The sequence below is a fragment of the Trichomycterus rosablanca genome, chromosome 6 (genome assembly GCF_030014385.1).
Source record: "Trichomycterus rosablanca isolate fTriRos1 chromosome 6, fTriRos1.hap1, whole genome shotgun sequence".
Classification (NCBI taxonomy): Eukaryota; Metazoa; Chordata; class Actinopteri; order Siluriformes; family Trichomycteridae; genus Trichomycterus; species Trichomycterus rosablanca.
The window spans coordinates 11,534,733-11,560,407 of NC_085993.1; the positions used below are offsets into that span (position 1 = coordinate 11,534,733).

Genomic DNA, 25,675 nt, shown 5'->3' on the forward strand with positions numbered 1-25,675 from the left:
GACAAAGGCAGAGGAAGAAGAAGATTATAAACTAAATCCCCTTTATTATTGTAGTTGTGGTAGTAGCTTTGTTTGAATAGTTTTAAGATGAATTAATTATCAATATTATTATTTTAATTACATTGATCATATTAATGTATTATAATAACAAATCAAATGATTGTATTTAATGTATTTTTTTGTTGGTAACAGTGATCTAACTGGAGTGTCTGTGCTGCGTTCACTGTGCGCTTCTGTTGCTGCCTCATTCTTCAGTTCCTTGTAGTGACATCAACCACAGACGTTGTGCACTGTACACGCTGTACAGTCAGGCGCTCCTCCGATACAGCATGATGCAGGACTCCACCATGTCCCTGGATCCTCTCGGCTGATTATCACACTGGATCGGATCACCGGGGATTGAAAGCTCTATGATATGAGGAGAGAAGCGTGAATGGAAAGGTCACTGGAGCTGCTAAAGAGCTCTGGCTTCCTGCACCGCGCCTCTGCTGCTGTTGGGCTGTTCCACTCAGCTTCTGCTTCTCTTCCACTGAGCTCTCTGCAACACCATGATTAGCAAGGTGAAAAATGCCATGTCCTCGCTGGTGGGTGGCATTGTTCCGCACGGCCACCACCATCATCATGGTCAGCAGCAGCAGCAGCAGCAGCAGAGCGGAGCGGACTCTCTACCCCCGCGCTTCCCGTACGCGCGGCCCGATTTTCTGGAGCTGAGCGCTGAGCTGGTGCAGTACGCAGCTGAACACGCATCCCGGCCTGTCATCACCCTGCGGAGAGACACCCGCCTGCCCTGGGGCACTGGATACGCAGAGTGAGTGTCAAGCTCTCCAACATGTCACCATTTTTTGTAGCGATGCATGCATGTCACGTTGAGAAGGGCCGCGCAGAGACCTTGATCAGGGGCTGGAATTTAATAAGGGACACATATAGGCTTGTAGATGTATTACGTACTCATGCATTTTACAACCTTATGTCCTTGTCATGTAGAATATATAGAACGGAATTTTTGTCGAATCCGTTACATGAGTCGAATCAGTTGTGTGAATCGATTCCGAAATAGCTTGGCGTTCTCTTAGTTTTCAATGCGTTGAATGAAAGAATCGACTCCTCTGGGGCTGGTTCACACATTCTCACCGACAGACAAACTGTATGTTTTCTTCTTTTCTCGGATAATAAATGATTATCTTAAACTATAAATGCAAAGAGGCAGTTGCTTTAAGTAAAAAGGACCCTACTACATGTGTGTACATTCGTAATATTTGGAGTTTCGATTTTACGACTTCATGTCCTCATAATGTACAATTTTAGAATAGAATTTTATCAGAATCGGTTCCCTGAATCGTTGCGAAACTGCAAAGTTGACTCGCAATTTGTAACGCATGGAATAAAGGAATCGACTCTTTTTTTTAGTACTGATTCACATGTACAATGTTCGGAATCAAATTTTAGGAATCGGCTCTTCTCCTTGTCTTAGCAATTTGGTAAACATGCACACAATGTGCGAGTTTTTTCCTATAATCTAAAACAATATAAATCTTATTTATAGCCATAGTTATACTATTACTTATGGTACTGATGCATTTTGTTAGATCTATCAAATAAATAAACTTTTAAAAAGAGCCTTACAGGTTCAAGAGACAAAGACACAGGTGCTTGGTAATGATTCAGTAAGTGAACGACTCGCAGTGTCGATTCAGTTATGTTTCGCCATCAAGGGCAAACCTCAGATTAGTGCGCTATAGCGCCACTGCACAGCAGCAACAGCACAGCATTCAATTATTTCTTTTCATGCTCATTTAAATCTATAAGCCTAATGGACATGTTCATTTAAGGCTATTTCATTTTCTGATCTCAGTCTTTTGTTGTTATGGTGACCTAGGACACAGTCTACAGAGGACAAATATGGCATTATAATATCTTATAGTACTGACAATGCAGCATGCAGTGAGGGGGGAGGGACAAGTATTTATTCATGTTTGATTTTGTTATTTAATATACTTGAAGTGTACATAATCATGTAACAATTACACACATAATATATTTTGACTTTGTATTCATAAATATGAACAAAAAGTGCATTTATGAGCAGAAACAACAATATACTTTTAGTGTACATAATCACTTAACATTTACACACTGTCTTCAGTGGCGGTTTTAGGGGAGGGACAGCGGGGGCCAGTGCCCTTGTGACAACCAGTTTGGCCCCCCTACGCCCGCCCCAGGAATACAGTATATGAATTGAATATGAAAAAGAAAAGTACTGAATAAATGACATTTAAACAAAGCAAATGCCTTAAATGGTGATTCTTTGTTGATCTGTTTACATCAAACTCAAGAAAATGTAGATTGAATACTGCATAAATGAAATATCGACTGTTTTCTCTTAATGCCCACAATGCACATTTGGGCAGAAAGTAATTGGCCCCTCTAACGTAGCCTCTGGCCCCTGCCTGGCCCCCCCACCTCACATGGTATAGAACCGCCACTGTATGTCTTTTGACTTTTGACTTTGACCGGCCACGCATCAACACAGATATGATTTGCTATGTCTGAGTGGGTGGCCGATGCCCTGTGATGGATCGGAGCCCAGTCAAGGGTGTTCTGCCCTGCACTTAGTGTTTCCCAGTGTAACCAGACTCTCCTCAACCCTGACTAGGATGAAGTGGTTGATAAAAATGGAATTCAGAGTCAAAAGATTGACTTGAACGAAATTTTATTCTTTATGCATTTTCCTCCTTCCTGTGATATTGCTACTTTCATATTTTTACCATTTGCAGAGAAGCATCCCCACATCAAATGTTGCACTATAAATGCCAATTATAAATGTGTGTGTGTGTGTGCCAACAATTACAAATGTGTGTGTGTAAACAAGAACATGGTTGAATATTTGTTTCCGCTTACTGTATACAGGCTTAGACATGTCCAGGGTATAATCATAAAGCAGCTGAGCATCTGCTGTGAAAATGTTATACCACATCCTCTTGCCTCAACAGCAAAAGCCAGAGTGTGAGACAGAATCCAAGTCATGTGATCGAGTGTGTCAAGTTGTATTTACTCACATCTCTCTTTACCAGCAAGACCTTTACAAATATGAAGAAATCAATCTGCCACCTTATACAAAAACATCCTGTTCAAAGTAGGATATTATGTTATTTAAAGGGTATCCTAGACACTGTGCTTCCTAAACAAGCTCAGTAAGATTTAATGTTGAATAAATCACAGAGATATAAAGGTCCATTTATTTGGAAATGAATTTAGTATGCATTTTACCTAACCTCTTTTGTCATGGGCAGGATTGCAGTGGGTCTGGCACCACCCAATACTGGGCATAAGGTAGGAATACACCTTGGGCCAGGCACCAATCTATTACAGGGCATTGCAGACCTTCTACAAGTTTTTGAAAATAAAAAACACATTACTTAAACTAATGTGGACAAAAATTGCCTGAAAGCAATGATCGAACCGAAGCCCCAGGACTCTATATCAGCTGCATTACTGTGCTGCCCCAAGATTATACAATTTAAAATATATTATTCAATACACTGTGCTATATTTTTCTATTTTTATATATTTTTGTATATATTTTTATATTTCTATTTTTATATATTTGTGACTCATTTTTATATATATCTGTCTATCTTGTCTAATGTGTCTACCTGGGCGATTGTCTTTATGATATATTTGCACATCAGAGCCTGAAGAAATCGTCTCGCTCAGACTCGTTCAGCTGTGCACTTTTTTTATGCCTTTTTTCCCTTTTTCCTCAGATTTTTAGCACGTCCGATTTTTACTCAATTGCATTATGCTTCCTCTCTACTGGTGCTGACCCCCGCCCCTGATTGAGGAGAGCGAACTGACACACTCCCCCTTCGATACGTGAGCAGTAGCCAAATGCTTCTTTTCACCTGCATCAGCTGAGTTCATATGCGAATCAGCCCTGTGCACGGAGAGCCACACCCTGATCAGCATTATTCCTCTACTCTGTGCAGACGCCATCAACCAGCCAGCAGAGGTCATAATTGCATCAGTTTTGAGGAACCCTGGTCCAGCTCATCCCACCCTGAACAACAGTCAATCATTGCAAGCTGTGCACTGCTTGTTGTATAGTCTGAATGCCAATGAAGTTCACTTTGACTTTGAGTTGACGTTGACGCAGTGGGTAGTGCTGTCACCTCACAGCAAGAAGGGCCTGGGTTTGGGTGTTTGCATGTTCTCCCTGTGTCCACTTGGGTTACTCCAGGTGCATAAATTTCCTCCCACAAGTCCAAAGACATGCAGTCAGGTTAATTGTTACTGAGTGTGTGTGTAAATTGTACTGACAGTTGACAAGCACCGAGTAATGTTGTGACTGTAACAAGACCCATTACAGCATGACCTCAACAAAACAATAAGGTTACAAGCTACAAAAGCTATAACATCAGTCAATGTCTGTCATCTCTTTTAGATTCCCTACACATGCCTAGCCTATTTTGCTTCTGAATGTACAAAGAGAAGACAAGATACATGACTTTGTAATGTATATTTGATAATTAGTATAAGCTTTAGGTCTAATACTGTCCTGAAACACAGGATAGGTCAAATATATTCAGCATAATTTAGAATCCATTATTGCTTGCCATTGATGCATTCAATGTTAACAGACATTTCCTGTATCTTCTGCATAAACAAGACACAGTGACAATGTGTGCTAGAGAACATTATTATGCCTGTTATGTTTTACAATATTGGGCAACACTAGCGTACAGAAAACCTAGAAATTTGGATAACTCTACCAATTTCACTAGGTAGATTGGCCGTATAGAAAGATACAGAGCTGTGCATTAAGCTGTATGTATTATTGTATTATTTTGAACATTTAAGTGGTAAAACACGCTAGCACACCAGATCTGACATTTCGAATTCAGTTCTGCCATCCGGCTGGACTGGGCAACTGCATGAACAATGATTGGCTTGTTGTTCATACAGGGTGGGAAGCCGGAACAGGGACTTCATAACTTCTGCGATTATGACCTCTGCTGGCTGATTGATGCCGCTTGTGCAGAGTCAGGATATAATGCGATGATCAGGGTGTGGCTCTCCGTACCCAAAGCTGACCAACATATCACCTCGTTCAGGTGAAAAGATGCAGTCGGCTACTGCACATGTGTCGGAGGGGGCGTGTGTCAGTCGGCTCTCCTCAGTGAGGAGTGGAGATCAACATCAGTAGAGAGGAAGCGTAATACAATCGGGTAATTGGATACAACTAGATCGAAAGGACAATTGGGAAAAATGCAAAAAAAGAAAAAGAAAAGTAAATGCTTGATCATGTGTGCTGTCAGTTGTGTTAGGTTATTCTAAATATGTACTGCTGTAGCTAAACATTTTATGTGACCAGTAAAAATATATTTTAGTATAAATAATGTGCATTTTTACCAGTGACCTTGAGATGATGGTTTGTTCATTTTGTGTATTCCTGAAATTTCTTTTTCTATATAAGGAGTTTAATGCAAGGTGACTCAGCATACCTGATAATGCTTAGCTGACGTGGTATTCTAACAATGGAAGAACAGAGTAAGGACGAAGCAGAATGGGTCATTATTTACAAGTTGCAATGCAGCAATATCTTTTTTACTGTTCTCTTATTATGTTGTGCTGACCCAAACTGAGCTTTCTCTCTAGCTTGCACAACGCAGTGGTGCAGCTAACAGTCCCATTGTGTTAATGGAGCACTTACTGTATGTCCTGTGGAGAGAAAAGATCTGAAACATGAAACATTAAGTAGTAACCTATCGTCTGATTTAGAGAGCCTTTATACCACTCTCTCTTTAATACTCCCAACTCCTGCTCCTTCTAATGTCTGCCCATCAGAAGCTAGACATTGTCTAATGTCATCGCAAAGCACTTTAAACACGCTAGACTACTTGTTTAACTCTTGGAAAGGAAAGTGCCACTAAAGTGTCATTAAAACTTTTGATTGGGCTGTTTTAAAGGGCGCCAGACCCACTATCATCTTGATCAAGATGAGGTGTTAATTAAATAAATATCATTTCGAAAAGACAAGAATTATATTGATGCTGCACAACTTTAGGGTTTATTTCTTTCCTTCAGTTACTTTCCATGTGGAGTCCTCCAACTGCCCATCTGGGTTTCATTCAGGTTCTCTGGTATCCCCCCCACCTAGCCAAAACATTTTAACATGTAGATTGCCTGTAGACATGAGAATGTGTAAATGAATGAGTGAAGCATGATTCCCTGTTATTCACTACCACCTTGAAAAGGTTAAAGCAGTTGCTAAAAACAATAAGTCAATGTTGTTGTGAGTTCAAGACTATTTGCTGTTACAAATCATTATGAATATCAATATTATCATATATCAATACAATGTCAGTGCTTCTGTAACACCAGTGTTACTCAAATGGTGGAATTTTTTTATAATATGCCTTTGGGTTTAACCCTTGGGGTGGGGGTGGGTACAGTTTTGGAAAAGCATATAGAGAAATGCTATCTCTTCCACCCAGGGCTAATTATGCTCTTTTGCACTCAGGGTTTCAAATGGCTTTGGCATTAATGGGAAATAAACCCACCAGTTTTTAACGATATACACCGATAAGCCATAACGTTAAAACCACCTCCTTGTTTATACACACGATGTCCATTTTATCAGCTCCACTTACCATATAGAAGCACTTTGTAGTTCTACAATAACTGACTGTAGAGTCTGTTTCTCTGCATGCTTTGTTAGCCTCCTTTCATGCTGTTCTTCAATGGTCAGGACCCCCACAGGACCACCACAGAGCAGGTATTATTTGGGTGGTGGGTCATTCTCAGCACTGCAGTGACACTGTCATTGTAATGGTGTGTTAGTGTGTGTTGTGCTGGTATGAGTGGATCAGACACAGCAATGCTGATGGAGTTTTTAAACACCTCACTGTCCCTGCTGGACTGAGAATAGTCCACCAACCAAAAATATCCAGCCAACAGCGTCCTGTGGGCAGTGTCCTGTGACCACTGATGAAGGTCTAGAAGATGACCAACTCAAACAGCAGCAATAGATGAGCGATCGTCTCTGACTTTACATCTACAAGGTGGACCAACTAGGTAGGAGTGTCTAATAGAGTGGACAGTGAGTCGACATGGTATTAAAAACTCCAGCAGCGCTGCTGTGTCTGATCCACGCATACCTACACACACTAACACACCACCACCATGTCAGTGTCACTGCAGTGCTGGGAAAAATCCACCACCTAAATAATACCTGCTCTGTAGTGGTCCTGTGGTGGCCCTGACCATTGAAGAACAGGGTGAAAGCAGGCTAAAAAGATATGTAGAGATACAGATGGACTACAGTCAGTAATTGTAGAACTAGAATTGTAGTTTCTATATGGTAAGTGGAGCTGATAAAATGGACAGTGATTGTAGAAACAAGGAGGTGGTTTTAATGTTATGGCTGATCAGTGTGTAAATATATATACATTTGCAGTAAGATTTGATTGAAGAAATTCTTTGACTGTTATGTTACGTGCTTAAAAAAATTACTGGACTTTTTTTTGCTGTGACCTTTTATGTAAAGGAAAAATGATCTTGAAACAGAAACCTTGAGTTTCAGAAATAGTTTGTTAGTTGTTAGCCATTATAAATTAAGAGGAACTTGTCAACATGACAAACATGTACTAGTTCCTCTTTTCAGATCACTCTACATATGGCCAAATTACTTGGTATTAAACCTAAAAATTCCTAAAGCCCTTAAATTCTTCATTATGCGCGTCATACCTGAGATGTGGGTGGAATTAATTTTCAGAACACTAACAGCTCTCTGTACCTTCTGCCCTCAAATATCTTACAGTAAGAGGAAACAGTAAAAAAGTTAATGTAACATTAAGTAATAGTCACCGGAAAACTGTGTGTTCTTAGACTAGCAATAATGACGGTAAGAGAGAAAACAGCAGTTGTTAGAAAATAGTTGACACATTTTTCAGACCACATTTCTCTGGAATTTATGCAACTTCTTCTTAATGTTACCACAATGATTCTTGGGAAATGAGCTTCTCCTATATGGCACTGGGCAATAATCCATAACTATAATCCAATTATGTTTTACATACTGTAACATGCAATTAATTATAGCAGCATATATTATAGCAGCTTATTTACAGAAAAATCTCCTAACACAGCCCATTTGAGCAGCCTATTTGAATGAATTTGATGAGTTTTGCAGTGAAACTAATGGCCTTTACTGTTAGTAGCTTGACAGTGCCTCTGGACACAAAGCACGATCCATAAAGACATGATTTGATGAGTTCGATGTTATTGATGTTAACTGCGAGCCAAACCCTCTCATTCATCATCAGTGCCTGACCTTAAAAATGCTTTTTTGACTGAATGGATACAAATTCTTACAGATGTGCTACAAGATCTTATGGAAAGCCTTCATAAAAGATTAAAAGCTCTAACAGCACATATACATAGGTGTCATATTAATGCCCCTGGTTTTGGCATAAAGAGATGGATGGCATGGTGGCTTGGTGGGTAGCACTATTGCCTTACAGCAAGAAGGTCCTGGGTTTGATTCCCAGGTTCAGCGATCAGGGTCCTTTCTGTGTGTAGTTTGCATGTTATCCTCGTGTCTGTGTGGGTTTTCTCTGGGTGTTCCGATTTCCTCCCACAGTACAAAGACATCCAGTCAGGTTAACTGAAATTAGGATAGAATGCCTTTACTTGTCATATATACATATACAGATGTACAGTACAACGAAATTCTTTCTTCGCATATCCTAGCTTGTTTTTGGAAGCTGGAGTCAGAGCGCAGGGTCAGCCATTGTTCGGCACCCCTGGAGCAAACAGGGTTAAGGACCTTTCTCAAGGGCCCAACAGTGGCTGCATGGCAGAGCTGGTATTTGAACTCTCAACCTTTCAGGTGATAGCTCAAAGTTCTACATACAAGGCTACCACTGTCCCATAAAGTCCTACTAAAGTCCCTTTAGGTATGAGCGTGTGTATTAATGTGTGTTTGCCCTGTAATGTACTGGCGACCTGTCTAGGGTTTTCTGCCTTTTGCTCAGTGAATTGTACCACAGACCATCAATGAATAAATGAATGAATGCATGAATAATTGAATAAGCATAAAGAGATCTGAGATGTATTTAGATATCAAATAAACTGATCTCTTTTTGGTCACTGTAATACAGGAACCAAGTTTTTAAGTCAGCTTATTGGGGCCAGGTCTTCAACTCCATATCATGACAGGACATTAATCATCACTATGAGATATTCTAATGCATAATCCAATTAGTGTATTTCATACAGATACAAGAATTGGACTACATTGATGTACCTTCTCTCTCCTTTATCTCAGGGTGATAAATGCAGGAAAGAGTATGCTGAATGAAGACCAGGCTTCGTGTGACGTGCTGTATGTAAAGAAATTCAGTAGTAAACAGCAGCGTGCCTGCATGATGCTAGAGGACAGTGGGGTGAGTTAAACCAGCACACAACTAAGCAACACATCAACAACAGACAGCAGGTCTATCTCAGTTTCAGGTCTGCTTATTCACATTCTCAGTCTTGAGCCTTGATTTGAGTCTGAGAAATTGGTGTTCGGATGGGGTATTACCTCATGGCTGCTGCAACAGCAAACAGCACGGTGGCTTAATGGTAGCACTGTCACTTTACAGCAAAAAGGTCCTGGGTTTGATTCCCAGGCGGAGCAGTCTGAGTCCTTTCTGTGTGGAGTTGCATGTTCATGTTCTCACCATGTCCCCACCTCTGGTTTCCTTTTCAGTCTAGAGATATATTGGAGATACAAAATTGCCCTAGGTAAGCGTGTGTAAGTGTGTTTTCCCTCTGATGGACTGGCAACCTGTCCGGGGTGTTTCCTACCTTTTGCCCAGTGAATTGGACCCACTACAACTCTGAATAGGAAAAAGTGGTGGTAAAACAGACAATAAATGAATGAATGTTTCTCCTTGCATGTTATGACCCCGTGTAGGAATCTGCCACTGGCTGGTGAAAAGAAAAGCCTGATGGCTTCACACGTATTGGAGGGAGAGGGGGCCTGTGCTAGTCTGTGGTCCTCCTTGGCCAGCAGGAATGTCATGCTTTAGGTTAACATTGTAGAGGGGGAATTGGACATTTCACTTTTGCATACCAAACATGTCAGTATGGATGTATCTGTGAAATCTGTGAAAAATGCAATAAAGAATGCTAGTGTGTTTGAAGCGCATAAAGTGCTTTTAATAACGGTTAGGCTTTTTAGAGGGCCCATTGCCTGACTAAATACCAGAGTAGAGCAGGTGTACTCCAAAAGGCATTTGGAGTGGTAAATTCCTGACTCCCAAATGACTTAATTATGTTCTCTATGTTAAATAAGTGACTAAACTGGCACCAATACTCATCAAACTGGCTTTGAATGCTTTATAAATTTGGGTCTGTTATTTCACAGCTTGCTTCCTGTCTGCTTGTGTAGACATAAGAAAGAAGTGGGCCTGTAACAAGGTTTTAATCTCCTGGTAATCCCCTTAACAGGTCACTTTAGGTTCTCTGTATTTTGTAATTAGAAAGCAGATGTGTCTGTGTGTACAGTGTAAAAGGGCAGATTCAGTTAGCTGCCCCCTTGTGGTACTAAAAAGTATTTCATTTGTTTTATTTACTACGTCATCTGTATCATTATTGCAGAACAGACAAGTAATCATTTGGAAGCTTAAATATATAATATACTACTATAATAATAAACAAATATAATATATTGTATTTTTGTTTATTCTATATTCAACTCTTCCCTCACTGTTAGTTGAATTTATTTCACTTCTTCAATCCCTAAAATTTATGAAAAATAAAAAAATTAACATTAGATTTATAGATTACTTAAATCATTACCTGGGGCGGGGTGGGTTGTGATTCCCTCGCTTTTGTGCTACCCCATATTTTGATACTTTATATAATAATAGTATGGTGTGTTTTGATGTCGTTGTTGCTTGCTGTGCTATTGTTTTATCCTGATCAATGTTGATTTGTTCATTTAAGATTAAATAATACAAATATATATAAATATATATATATATATATATATATATATATATATATATATATATATATATATATATACCAATCAGCCATAACATTAAAACCACCTCACTGTCTGTCCCTGCTGGACTGACAATAGTCAACCAACCAAAAATATATCCAGCCAACAGTGCCCTGTACGCAGCATCCTGTGACCACTGATGAAGGTCTAGAAGATGACCAACTCAAACAGCAGCAATAGATGAGCGATCGTCTCTGACTTTACATCTACAAGGTGGACCAGCTGGGTAGGAGTGTCTAATAGAGTGGACACAGTATTAAAAACTCCAGCAGCGCTGTGTCTGTTCCACTCATATCAGCAGAACACACACTAACACACCACCACCATGTCAGTGTCACTGCAGTGCTGGGAATAATCCACCACCTAAATAATACCTGCTCTGTGGTGGTCCTGTGAGGGTCCTGACCATTGAAGAACAGGGTAAAAGCAGGCTAAAAAGGTATGTAGAGAAACAGATGGACTACAGTCAGTAATTGTAGAACTACAAAGTGCTCCTATATGGTAAGTGGAGCTGATACAATGGACAGTGAGTGTAGAAACAAGGAGGTGGTTTTAATGTTATGGCTAAGCAGTGTATATATATATATCTATATATGTATATATATAAGTAATTCCTTCACCATACTCTCTTCATATTTTCCTGTCTTCTAATTTGTCCTTCACACTCCTACAGGACACCACGGGTATACAGATGCACTTCTGGGGTGTATTCGATGGCCACGCAGGCTCTGGAGCTGCCCTCATGGCTTCCAAGCTCCTCCATCGGCTCATACGAGACCGCCTGTGTGAAGTGGCCCATCTTCTAGAGAATCAGAGCAGCCCCCCGCCCATCTGCCTAGCTAAAAATGGGAGTCTGTACCAGGCTGAGCAGAAGAAGGGAGCCTGTTTGGATGGAGAAGACCCGGATGGCCCTGGGGATGCCATTGCCCGCTTTCACATGGAGAAGGTGGTCAGTCTGGATAGCCTGGTCATGGGCATCATAGAGAATGCCTTCAAACAGATGGTGAGTGTTTTATACATATTCACAAACATATAACCAGTATTGAGCTGCTGAAAGTAATCATTCTAAGTTTCACAGACCTGCTGGGGGCACAAAATAATTGTTTTCATATGACAGAATATCTATAAAAAAAATAAAGGCAGCTGGTATTAGATTAGAAGCTCTGATTTTCAACCTACTTTTATTTTATTAATATTATAGAATTAGGTCCGGTATACAATTTATTCTGAATAAACACATTTGTATTAGTGTTAATATTTAAATCTTCGATGATGTCCTATTTTACCCAGGCTTTTAAACTTTTACCTAGTACCAATCAGGATTAACATTATGACTTGTAGCTTATTTTCTTTTCTGGCCGCTCCCTATATTTTAGGAGTCACCAAAACAGATTATTATACTTCTTACTGCAACTCATTATTTTTGTCCCAGTTTGGGACGCACTAAGAGGCACTAACAAGTGCATTGACTAGTGTTTGGCCATCCTACCAGACACAGCCGATCATGTCCATGCCACCTGAGTGTCCACTATGGCCTTTTTTTTAATGCTCCATTTATACCCGAACATGATTACATCACCTGAATTGGCCGCTCAGGTGGTGCAGCGGTAAAGTACACTAGCTCACCAGACATCGTATCGAATCTCAGCTCTGCCTTTCCGACTAGGCTGGGCGGCTGCATGAACAACGATTGGCTGTTGTTGAGGGTTAGAGGGTAAGATGTCGGATCATAGGTTCTCATAACTGGTGCGACTGCGGCCCCTGCTGGCTGACTGGTGGTGCCTGCACAGGGCTGAGGAATAATGCTGATGGGGGTGTGGCCCTCCGTACACAGTGCCCGTCAAGTGTATGAACTCGACTCGTGCAGGTGAAAAATGCAGTCTGTACTGACTGTACGTGCCGTCAGCGGTTAAGGGTCGAATCAGTATAGAGGATGCAATCAGGGTAATTGGACACGACTAGATTAGGGGAGAAAAATTGGGGGAAAAAAAAATATATATAAAAATAGACATCACCTGAATTAAGAACATTTCAATGCACCTATTTCTAACTTGGCCTCTTATCTTTCACAGGTAAAACTTAACATATATTGTATTTGTATTATTTTTGTTAACTGTGGATTAACGCCCAGGTGGCGCAGCAGGATATTCCGCTAGCTCACCAGCACCAAATTTCTGAACTCCCAGTTAGAAGCTTGGTGTTGCCACCGATCGGCTGGGCGCCATCTGGCGGGCATAATTGCCAGTGCCTACAGCAGATACTAATTGGCCACCGTATCTGCAGGGTGGGGGCCTGACTATGTGTGGATGGGTGGGTCTTCACACGCTGTGTAAAGGAGAAAAGGAGGGCTGTACACGTGTGAAAAAGGCAGTGTGCTCTCCTTGGACGCGATCTGGTGTCTCTCAGCAGCGGAGGACAAGAATTGAGTACGCTAAATGGGGAGGAAAAATGGGGAGATTACCAGTTTACTGCTTTTTGTTTTTCACACTCATGACCAGTAAGTAAATACAGTGTAAACATTGCCCAACCGGGGAATCAAACCCAGACCCTTCTTGCTGTGAGGCGAGATCGCCACCCACTGCACCACAATGCTACCCTGCTGCAATACAGAGACCAAAAAAACATTGCTTTCATATGCAATTACAAACAGATTAAGACATTTCTGTTATTCTGGTGTCACCTCTGTATGCAGGATGACCTCATTGAGAAGGAGAAAGCATCATACAGTATTTCGGGAGGATGTTGTGCCTTGGCTGCTGTACATTTGTTGGGAAAACTCTACGTAGCAAATGCAGGAGACAGTCGGTAAGAGGAATACAATGCAGGAATACAGTGAACTATTACATGAGATAATACATTTCAGAAACATATATTAACTTATATTAATTTTTACAATCTCACAGTAATTAATATCTGGAATGACTGTGTTTCATCATATCTGTGATTTTCATTAACAACACTTTCAAACCAACACATTTCTAATAAATGTGTTAAAGCAACGTATTGTACTGGGCTTTAAATGTCTCATTTGCATTTTAGAGCCATAATCGTCAAAAATGAAGAGGTGATACCCATGTCTAATGAGTTCACACCAGAGAGTGAGAGACAGCGGTTGCAGTACCTGGTAAGTTCCTCATCTCTTAACCATCCACTACATTTAGTTCAGTTCAGACTTAAAGCACTTTCAGACTGAATGTATTTCTCAGATTAAAAGATAAAAAATAGAGCATAACAAAACATGCTAATTTTCCAATCCTGAACAAAAATGCTACTATGAGAAGGTTTTGTCTGTCCTGAAGTATTGTTTGTTTGTTTGTTTATTAGGATTTTACTGTCATGTTTTACACTCCTTGGTTACATTCATGAGAGAAACGGTAGTTACTCATCACACAAGGTTCATCAGTTTACAAGGGTATATCGAACACAGTCATGGACAATTTAGTGTCGCCAATTCAACTCACTTGCATGTCTTTGGACTGTGGGAGGAAACCAGAGTACCCGGAGAAAACCCACGCAGACACAGGAAGAACATTCAAACTCCTCATAGAAAGGACCCAGACCACCCCACCTGGGGATCGAACCCAGGACCTTCTTGCTGTGAGGCGACAGTGCTACCCACTGAGCCACCATGCTGCCCGTCCTGTAGTATTACTGATATGCAATAATAAAAATGCTAAATGGTTCAAACTATACTTGGTTTAATAAACTTAATAATGCAGACGGACTGCAGGTCAGCGACTGAAAACACTTTTTTTTCTTGTTGATTGTGTTCTTTGTTAGATTACTGAATATAACAAACTGTACTACTCATGTGGTCTTGTTTATAGGGCTTCTTAAAACCAGAACTGCTTGGGAATGAGTTTACACACATTGAGTTTCCCCGACGCATCCAGCACAACGAGCTAGGCAAGAAAATGCTCTTTAGAGACCACACCATGACTGGCTGGTAAGTGAGGTTAAGAGTTTATGGGTTGTTTTATTAAAGTTATAATAGATGCTATATGCTGCGTGTATATTACATTTAAATCATTTTACATAATTATCATAGTAATAAGGTGTTTGTATCTTGGTGATTTCATTTTTTTTCATTACAGGGCATATAAAACAATTGTGGAAGATGACCTCAAGTTCCCTTTAATTTATGGAGAAGGGAAGAAGGTAGTAGATTAATGTTTCATTTATTTAAGCTATAGAATTATTGACACCTTGTGAAAAATATAAGAAAACCTGTCTGTTGATTAAAATATTGTTTTACATGAACATGCCTATTAAAAGATATTTGTTTTACTGACACCCCAGCATTAAACGTCCCTTTCCCAATAACACTTAGTCTTAAAATTGAGAGCTTGTTGAGAGCAATGAATTTGGGAGCACAGAAGAACATTCTCAATACAGAACCTCTCCAGATTCTTAATGCTCATAGTCCATTACTTGTGTTCAGGGGACTAGGATAACATACAAACTTTTTTGTGTGGATTTGGACTGAAGTTTTCAGTTAGTAACCTGCTGAAGGGTCCAACCATGAGGTCTCTAGGGTCCTCAAAATTAACCCAAAACATCACAGATTATGTTCTGAACTTGACAGTGAGGATTGGGTGTTTTTTTTTTTTAAATAATTGTTCTTCTTTATGGTAAACTCAACAAAATTGTTGTCAAAAAGCTTTAATCAGACCATGGAACCTGTTTCCAGTCCAAGTTACATTATCATCTATCAAACTCCAAGTGCTTTTGTAGGTGCTCACAATTATTTCACATGCTTTCTTTTGGTTTTGCTTTGCAACAGTGTGAAGTCCCACATTTTGTTAGATAGTAAAAAATACATTACAGATCATCTTCAAGAAACAAACCTAAAAATTGCATTTTCGTAACAGTTGTAGCATTAAACTTAACAAAAATTCAATAATAAATCAGTAAACATTTAATGTGATATTACTTTTGCTCATGTTATGCCACATTTAACAGTGATCTGCTAAAGAGAATGTATTAGGTATTTTTGCACATGCAATAATGTCTTATTTTTTGTTTTAGGTTCATCAGATAAACTAAATATGCATTACTGTTTGCAGAAATTTATAAATGTATAATATGTATTTACATTTTACTTTAAAGTACGTAATCTGGCTAGAGGTGCCAACATTTTTGCATACAAATGATTATATAAAACGGTGATAGTTACAGTAAAGTTGAGCTTTTATTTCTTTTCCTAAGCTCACTCTCAGTATTGTCATTTTGTGTCCATTTCTAAAAGTTTAATAAACTAAAAATAACCTGATTTGTGTGTGTTTGTGTGCCAACAGGCCAGAGTCATGGCCACTATTGGAGTAACACGTGGTTTAGGCGATCATGACCTAAAAGTGTACAACTCCAACATTTACATTAAACCTTTCCTGTCCTGCTGTCCAGAGGTGGGTTGAAATAGAATTATTTCAATATACTGTAATTTATCCTGCATTTAATGATTGTTTTTGTGCTTTGCGCTGCATGTTCAGGTGAAAGTATACAACATTTCAGAGCACAAGCACGGACCTGACGACGTTCTCATCATGGGCACTGATGGACTGTGGGATGTCACATCTGACAGAGAAGTAGCTGATGCAGTGACAAAATTTCTGTCCTGCTGTGAGCCCAACGACCCAATGAGGTAAAAATTTTCAGATCTTTTTCATAATCTGCCCACAAAAATGCACTGAAAAACACTTTTTGACATTTAATTGGCCCGTTCAAATGATCATCGTAATTTATTTCTGTGTAGTCAGATTGGCGGTTTAAAATTGTGAGTGAGGCAGAACCTTTGCGAAACAGACATGTCTAAACTTACCATAATGTAATTGGACAGTAAACACATGTAACAAGGTGTAAATGGAATGATGAGCTCATTTTAGTTAGAAGTAAAGTATTCCTAACCAGAAAATACTGTCATTTGAACTTAGCATATACAGTACGTTTACATGTTTAATTATTAGAAAGCACAAGCTTAATTTAAAACAAATGACAAAGTTACTTGCATAAACATTAAATTAAAGTTCATTTTTGTGTGTAAAAGGTACACACTGGCCGCTCAGGATCTTCTAATGAGGTCACGTGGGGTTCTAAAGGAACGAGGCTGGAGGCTACCCAACGAAAGACTGGGATCAGGCGACGACATCACAGTATTTGTCATCCCTTTGGCTGGAGCAGAGTCAGAGACATGATAGCTGGTTGGGTTCTCCTCTGTCGAGGAATCAAACCTAAGACTGAGGAAGGGGTGCAATACCAAAAAAATCAATTTTTAGCTGAGCATAACTAAGCTGGTGGGAGAGATGTGTGCATTGCTCCTCTTCCTCATACATTTCAGAGGAAGCAGCTAGACTCTTACCTCTTCGTATTAAGCCTGGGATGACATCATCAAGTGCCACTTCTCTCATCCGACGTTTCTCACAGATTTGCTGTGAAAGTTCGCTGCCCTCTTCATACGTCCACAGACAAAGCCGCTGGGTTATACACTGGAGGTTTCAGTGGTGCAAGAGAAAAAGATCAAGTGTGCTAATTGAATGTTGTCAGTATGAATATGGGTCTTAAAACATGTTTTACCGAGAACTTTACTAAAAGATGAACCACTGCTGATATAAGATGAAAAGTATGAGGAAGGATGTACAAATGTAAGCACTTTAGGCAGAAACTCATCAAGCTGTAATTAAATCTTTGCAAATTAAATCATCTTCCTTGGCTGCCCCGAATATCCCCAAAGAATGTGTCTATTTAAACACATCTGTAGTGACTCTAGTGCATTAGCCTTTTCAGTAATAAATCATTACCACAAAAAAGAAAAGCACAGTTCTCTTTGGACATTGAGAGTTTAGAGGGCTAACTGCCCCCCTCTGGAAGGGCAACAATTGTATGAGTAGCATTGTGTTTAATTTGTGGAGACTGAATACAGCCATGTAACTACTCACACGTTTGATTGAAACCTAATTTCCTACCTCTCCACAAAGCCATGTTGAAGGTTATGTAGATATTCCAACCCACATGTATTATTTGTGCTTAAAACATTTTACCCAAACTGTAGCTAATGGGTTAGTGTCTCAGAGACAGATTTAAAAGCTTAATCATGTGCTTAGAATTATTTGAGTGAAGAATTTCTTTTCAAGCAGCTTTTAGTCTAAGATCAGGTCTCATGCTGAACCTAGAAACCCGTGCTTAATGGTAAGCTTAACCTTTTTACTGTAAACTATATACTGTATCTAAATGCACTTAAGCTACTTTGTGTAAAATTGTGTGGCATCTGCCAAACCCCTATTTAATGTTGACACATTTTAGTCTAAGAACCACCATTCTGATTCTGAATATCATTACTTCATAACCCCTGGACACTTGTGCATATACGTAGAGTTGCAATAGAAAACCTCAAATGTTCCTGAATTTTTGCATGAAATGTTCATAATGTGGAATAGACTTCACCCAAGCTATAATAACAGACAAACACACTCTGCCTAAACAAAAAAGACTATTTAAGCTTTTATTACTCGAACACAATTAATTTCAGTAAGTGTAGGATTATGTTAATCCTTGTGTGTGAATTTAATTCAACTGTTAGACTCTTTTTAGGATCAGTAACATTTCCTGCTGCTCAGTCTTGCAGAGCACTGAGAAGCAATTGAAGACCTTTCTGTGATTTCTTGCATGAACAGGACCTTAATCAGGTCGAGGTCTTTTATTAAGTTTCAGTTGGCAGGCTGCTGCACTGATATTTTACGTTTAAATCTTCTACAACAATTTACAGGGCAAATGCTTCCACCATTATGCTTCACAGTCAGAAAAAAAAATGTGATGTTCAGAGCATTATACAATAAACATTATGGAACATCCAATGAGTATTTCTGCACATTGAACAGGACAATGTTTACTTTTTTATGTACTTATTTAAAATGGACACATAATTGGAGACATCAGCAACTTCAATTATTTCATGACTGATTTTCATTTTTGATTGAGCTGTTATTAACATATGCAGGTATCTTTGCAATGTTGTGTACCCTTTAATATTATATGGCATCTTTACAATTTATATGTAAATAACCTGGCATCTGGAGAAATCTTATCACAGACTGTAAATGGGTATTTAATATGTTCAGTAATAACACGTAGTTTGTGTGTTATTAGTATAGGCAGAAATTGTTTGTCTATTATTAACCATGGATGAAGTACAGACAATATTTTAGGTGCATTTAATGCAGAAATCCAGGTAATACCAAAGGGTTCATAAACCTTTTCCTTGTAACTGTAAATTAAACTATTTAAGGCTAAATTACCTTTAACAGACTTTTTTGTTGCATTTGTTGTGTCACCATCCTAAAGATTTCATCATTGTCAAGCTGTAAAGCCGAGCAACTGTAATACATTGACAATAAATTGATGACCTTTAAATGCATCATTTTCTGTGTTTTTATAAAGCCATGTTGTTTGTGTCATTAAAATATTAATGATTATATTAAGCAATTATGCAATTGTTTTTAAACTGGTGTACAAGTCCCAGAAATCTAGGTGGTTACTTTTAAGTCCTCTTAAAAATAAATTATAATTTAACTTGTATGTAACTTTTAAATGTGTAATTTACAATTTCTTCAGAAAAAAAGATTTTCATGTTCGTAATTTAACTAAAAAATAGTGTTTGTTGTGTTTTTATTTATAAAAAAAACAAAAAAAAACAAAGCAAACACCAGATTCTTTTAGTTCGGAGATATTTACAATGTACAAAGGACTATGCTTCTCTCTTACTAAACCAGACAGTAAAAGTTATTGTTGCAGCACCCAAAATTGTATTCCCTTATCCACCCCTCCCTCCTGGGGGCAACAGTGATATTTGAACACAAGACAGGTATCTTGACAGTGGTGGTCTAGCATATTTTTCCTAAGTTTGGATTTACAAATTAAGAGTTGGAGAAAAAAACAAGATGATGCTGAACAATAGAGATTACTTTCTGCACATATAGGGCTCCTGTGTATAAGTGTGTATGCTGCAGGTGTTCCTGTAAGATGGCATATAGGTGCCACTTAAAGTTTTCATTTTCAAGTTGAGAATGACCATCCTAGGACCATCTTAGGACACTGAAACAAACCATGTGGATGATCTCTGGCAGTCAATGAAAATTTTGGAAGATGGAACTTTGTACACATGTACATTAATAGGGAGCAGAATAAAGTTCACAAATTAAACCAAAATCTTTACTGGTGCAGCTTTAAAGAGTATAATTGTAGTGGAGAATGAAACAAATTCTATTATTTTATTTGTGTGCTAATTGCCCCAAAAGGTACAGCCTCAAAAATAACCAGTAAAATTAAATAAGCCCCTCTTGGACCCACTCTCAACACTTTACAATTGTTTACAATCTTCACAAAAGTCATTCAGAAATCTTGCTATCAAAGGCTGATGTGTGAAGACACATAACTTGATGTTGTGAAAACCTGATCCTCTAAAAATAAAAAAAAGGAATATAGTCTGGAGTCAACTTTCACCATATGTCCTTTATCTGAATGATGTATACTAGGAGGGAGCCAATGTACAGTGTATCACAAAAGTGAGTACACCCCTCACATTTCTGCAAATATTTCATTATATCTTTTCATGGGACAACACTATAGACATGAAACTTGGATATAACTTAGAGTAGTCAGTGTACAGCTTGTATAGCAGTGTAGATTTACTGTCTTCTGAAAATAACTCAACACACAGCCATTAATGTCTAAATAGCTGGCAACAAAAGTGAGTACACCCCACAGTGAACATGTCCAAATTGTGCCCAAATGTGTCGTTGTCCCTCCCTGGTGTCATGTGTCAAGGTCCCAGGTGTAAATGGGGAGCAGGGCTGTTAAATTTGGTGTTTTGGGTACAATTCTCTCATACTGGCCACTGGATATTCAACATGGCACCTCATGGCAAAGAACTCTCTGAGGATGTGAGAAATAGAATTGTTGCTCTCCACAAAGATGGCCTGGGCTATAAGAAGATTGCTAACACCCTGAAACTGAGCTACAGCATGGTGGCCAAGGTCATACAGCGGTTTTCCAGGACAGGTTCCACTCGGAACAGGCTTCGCCAGGGTCGACCAAAGAAGTTCAGTCCACGTGTTCGGCGTCATATCCAGAAGTTGGCTTTAAAAAATAGACACATGAGTGCTGCCAGCATTGCTGCAGAGGTTGAAGACGTGGGAGGTCAGCCTGTCAGTGCTCAGACCATACGCCGCACACTGCATCAACTCGGTCTGCATGGTCGTCATCCCAGAAGGAAGCTGACGCACAAGAAAGCCCGCAAACAGTTTGCTGAAGACAAGCAGTCCAAGAACATGGATTACTGGAATGCCCTGTGGTCTGACGAGACCAAGATAAACTTGTTTGGCTCAGATGGTGTCCAGCATGTGTGGCGGCGCCCTGGTGAGAAGTACCAAGACAACTGTATCTTGCCTACAGCCAAGCATGGTGGTGGTAGCATCATGGTCTTGGGCTGCATGAGTGTTGCTGGCACTGGGGAGCTGCAGTTCATTGAGGGAAACATGAATTCCAACATGTACTGTGACATTCTGAAACAGAGCATGATCCCCTCCCTTCGAAAACTGGGCCTCATGGCAGTTTTCCAACAGGATAACGACCCCAAACACAACCTCCAAGATGACAACTGCCTTGCTGAGGAAGCTGAAGGTAAAGGTGATGGACTAAACCCAATTGAGCACCTGTGGCGCATCCTCAAGTGGAAGGTGGAGGAGTTCAAGGTGTCTAACATCCACCAGCTCCGTGATGTCATCATGGAGGAGTGGAAGAGGATTCCAGTAGCAACCTGTGCAGCTCTGGTGAACTCCATGCCCAGGAGGGTTAAGGCAGTGCTGGATAATAATGGTGGTCACACAAAATATTGACACTTTGGGCACAATTTGAACATGTTCACTGTGGGGTGTACTCACTTATGTTGCCAGCTATTTAGACATTAATGGCTGTGTGTTGAGTTATTTTCAGAAGACAGTAAATCTACACTGCTATACAAGTTGTACACTGACTACTCTAAGTTATATCCAAGTTTTATTTCTATAGTGTTGTCCCATGAAAAGATATAATAAAATATTTGCAGAAATGTGAGGGGTGTACTCACTTTTGTGATACACTGTATGTCTTTAAACCACTGTAAGATGGGCACAATTTTGTGAAATTTATTTGGTTTAATTACCAGCTTTGTGAAGAAGATCTCTACCTCAGTCATTCCTTAATTAAAGCATAGGACTGGCACTAGTGCATATTGTGGGTTTGCTTTAGAGTGGCAGATCTTTGTCTCTGGTCAGGGTCTGAAGACTGCTGAAGTCTGTGTGAGTTTTCTCCAGATATACTGATAGTCTCTCAACTTCCAAAAACATTCAGACAACGAATTGGCTGCTTTGAATTGCTTAAGGTGTTAAGTGTTTGTTGCCTTGCAATATATTGCCTTGTCCAGCTGTATCCCTGCCTTGCTTCCAGATTTTACAGCGACCCTAGTCAGGATTATTAATTATGGGTTTTTGTTATTCTGTAGGGCAGTTGTAGCCTAGTGATAAAGTACTGGACTAGTAAGCAGAAGGTTGCCGGTTCAAACCCCACCACTACCAGGTTACCACTGTTGGGCCCTTGAGCAAGGCCCTTAACCCTCAATTGCTTAAAAACTGTATACTGTAAGTCGCTTTGGATAAAAGCGTCTGGTAAATGTAAATGTAAATTTTGTCTACACTGATCAGCCATAACATTAAAACCACCTCCTTGTTTCTACACTCATTGTCCATTTTATCAGCTCCACTTACCATATAGAAGCACTTTGTAGTTTTACAATTACTGACTGTAGTCCATCTGTCTCTCTGTCCATCTGTCTTTTTACCCTGCTTTCACCCTGTTCTTCAATGGTCAGGACCCCCACAGAGCAGGTATTATTTAGGTTTTGGATCATTCTCAGCACTGCAGTGACACTGACATGGAGGTGGTGTGTTAGTGTGTGTTGTGCTGGTACGAATGGATCAGACACAGCAGTGCTGCTGGAGTTTTTAAATACCGGGTCCACTCACGGTCCACTCTATTAGACACTCCTACCTAGTAGGTCCACCTTGTAGATGTAAAGTCAGAGACGATCTCTCATCTATTGCTGCTGTTTAAGTTGGTCATCTTCTAGACCAGGGGTGTCAAACTCATTTTCACCGAGGGCCACATCAGCATTATTGTGGCCCTCAAAGGGCCGATTGTAACGTATCCTGCTGTGATTGCAGTCTGTTGTTTTTCTTGGAGGCTAAATTCTGCATTTATATTGTCCTACTTTACCACAGACACGGCCTCATAACACAAGAGATGCACCGTTTTCTCTTCCTGAAGCACAAACTTGTTTTCATTTTCATTAAATTTCCTCCTTATGCTTAATTTTCTTACTTATCTTCTTGTACATTTTGGGATTATGTGTAAATATTTCTTAACATCATCTACTGGCGGGATGTGTCACTTTGCAGGTCACAAAATCAGCATGCATTTTGAGAGATGCAGTTAATGTAGGATTTTACAGAGTATTTTAAGACAATTGTTCTTATCCCCCTTTCTCAGCTAGACAGCTAGACAGACAGACAGACAGACAGACAGACAGCTCTCTTCAGAATACAGTCAGTTTTATTTGCTTCCCAGCTGTGATACACTGTGTGCACCAGAATGAAGTAAAAATACAAACAATAAAAACAATAAAGAACTTAATACAGTAAAAGCACACAGCTGTAGTCGAGTGTTACATCTGGTACAATATGAAATTTAACCAAACGTAAAATAGCGCTAAAGAGTTAAAATTTTGTGTAAAGATACTAATTGCTATAGTAACGGTAACAACTGTATTTAATTACGGTAAATTTGTAACTAAAACGCTGTGATATACTCACTAAACATTTACAAACAACTGAGAATATAAACGCCAGTACTTACAGACGATGCTTCTGTATTATACTGCAAGATAATTATTTATATTTATTATTATTGTTTACATTACTACCCGCGTTCTTTTTGCCGTAAAAGTCACATGGCTTCTCAGCGAAGGTCAAAGTTAGTTGCCATGACTACGATGTCACCAGTTGCACTTAAAGGCGCAGGAGTCTCATTAAATTATCACTGCGTCTCTGTAACGACTCGAACCATCACAACAATCGTACAGTCGTTTAAGCTCTCGCGGGCCACATAAAATGACGTGGCGGGCCGGATCTGGCCCGCGGGCCGTGAGTTTGACACCCCTGTTCTAGACCTTCATCAGTGGTCACAGGACGCTGCCCACGGGGCGCTGTTGGCTGGATATTTTTGGTTGGTGGACTATTCTCAGTCCAGCAGTGACAGTGAGGTGTTTAAAAACGTCATTAGTGCTGCTGTGTCTGATCCACTCATACCAGCACAACACACACTAACACACCACCACCATGTCAGTGTCACTGCAGTGCTGAGAATGACCCACCACCTAAATAATACCTACTCTGTAGTGGTCCTGGGAGAGTCCTGACCATTGAAGAACAGGGTGAAAGCAGGCTAAAAAGGTATGCAGAGAAACAGATGGACTACAGTCAGTAATTGTAGAACTACAAAGTGCTCCTATCCGCTTGTTAAGTCGTGACGTGTCGACCTTATGAAACGTCACATCCGGGTCCAAGTTGGCTGAGACCCCTCGTATTTTCAATATACCACAGTGCTGTGTCCGAGTCGGAAAAAAACTACCCAACTGTCTTTCTACCGCTTTTCTTGCAATTAGATATCATGAAGTAATATTTTTGTTCATAATTTAATGTAAACTGTCAAATTGTATATTCATTACACGTGTTTCAAGCTGTTTTTAATTTACATGTAATATGTTCATATAATTTACATGTGATATCCTGGATTTTTGATTTTTATAAGCTATAAGCTATACTGATTAAAAGTAAAACCAAAGAGTCAGAAATGTCAGTTTTCATGTAATGAATTAAAAATATGACCGCTTACCTCTTGATGAGTTGACATGAAATTAAATAATGACATGAACATATATATACATATACAAACACGAGTCATAAACTTCTAGTCCTTCTCAATAGCGATCTGGACGAGAAAAGGTCTTTTATATATATATATATATATATATATATATATATATATATATATATATATATCAGCTCCTGTCATATATATATAAAAGACCTTTTCTCGTCCAGATCGCTATTGAGAAGGACTAGAAGTTTATGACTCGTGTTTGTAAACCCAATTTCCAATGACAGCGACACAGAGTTCCATAAGTTTTCCACAAACATTATTTATTTTAACTTTCTTCTTCAATTGGCTTATCCATTAATCCAAGTTTCTTATAAAAACAAAATAAAAACTCAATATGTTCGCAATTGGCGTATAACAAACAAAACTACGGTAAAAAATCTATTACTCCGCGTCCTCTTTCTTTCCGTATATTTTATATATATTTTCCGTATATAGAGCCAATACAATTCTGCCCTCTTAAGGGCTAACCAAAGAGGACTAATGAATAACAGCATACATTGATTACCAGGAAAAATTATCAATAGTTAAAATACCAAGTCTCCACTTCAAATAAGTATTATTTTACCAAACAGGAAATATTTATGACAATAAACA

General features: G+C 39.3%; 1 protein-coding gene and 1 long non-coding RNA gene across 2 annotated transcripts; one reads left to right on the plus strand and one right to left on the minus strand.

Moving 5' to 3' along the window:
- Positions 1-425: 425 nt before the first annotated feature.
- On the plus strand, positions 426-17,503 carry ppm1j (protein phosphatase, Mg2+/Mn2+ dependent, 1J). The gene is made up of 10 exons (XM_062996604.1): positions 426-808; positions 9,329-9,446; positions 11,730-12,059; positions 13,749-13,861; positions 14,096-14,180; positions 14,884-15,002; positions 15,151-15,214; positions 16,354-16,461; positions 16,546-16,697; positions 17,100-17,503. The coding sequence occupies exons 1-10, from the start codon at positions 549-551 to the stop codon at positions 17,245-17,247; spliced, it is 1,497 nt and encodes a 498-aa protein (XP_062852674.1). The 5' UTR covers positions 426-548; the 3' UTR covers positions 17,248-17,503.
- On the minus strand, positions 17,000-24,066 carry LOC134316274 (uncharacterized). Its single transcript, XR_010013071.1, has 3 exons — positions 23,996-24,066; positions 17,412-17,538; positions 17,000-17,289 (listed from the first exon to the last, which is right to left on the minus strand). It is a non-coding gene; the product is annotated as an uncharacterized LOC134316274 (long non-coding RNA).
- Positions 24,067-25,675: the final 1,609 nt, after the last annotated feature.

Bases quoted from the DNA above. Each gene is read 5' to 3' on its own strand.
- ppm1j (XM_062996604.1), top strand. From the start codon at position 549: ATGATTAGCAAGGTGAAAAATGCCATGTCCTCGCTGGTGGGTGGCATT. The intron at 12,060-13,748 runs GTGAGTGTTTTA...CTCTGTATGCAG, and splicing joins AGAATGCCTTCAAACAGATG to GATGACCTCATTGAGAAGGA. The intron at 13,862-14,095 runs GTAAGAGGAATA...TTTGCATTTTAG, and splicing joins GCAAATGCAGGAGACAGTCG to AGCCATAATCGTCAAAAATG.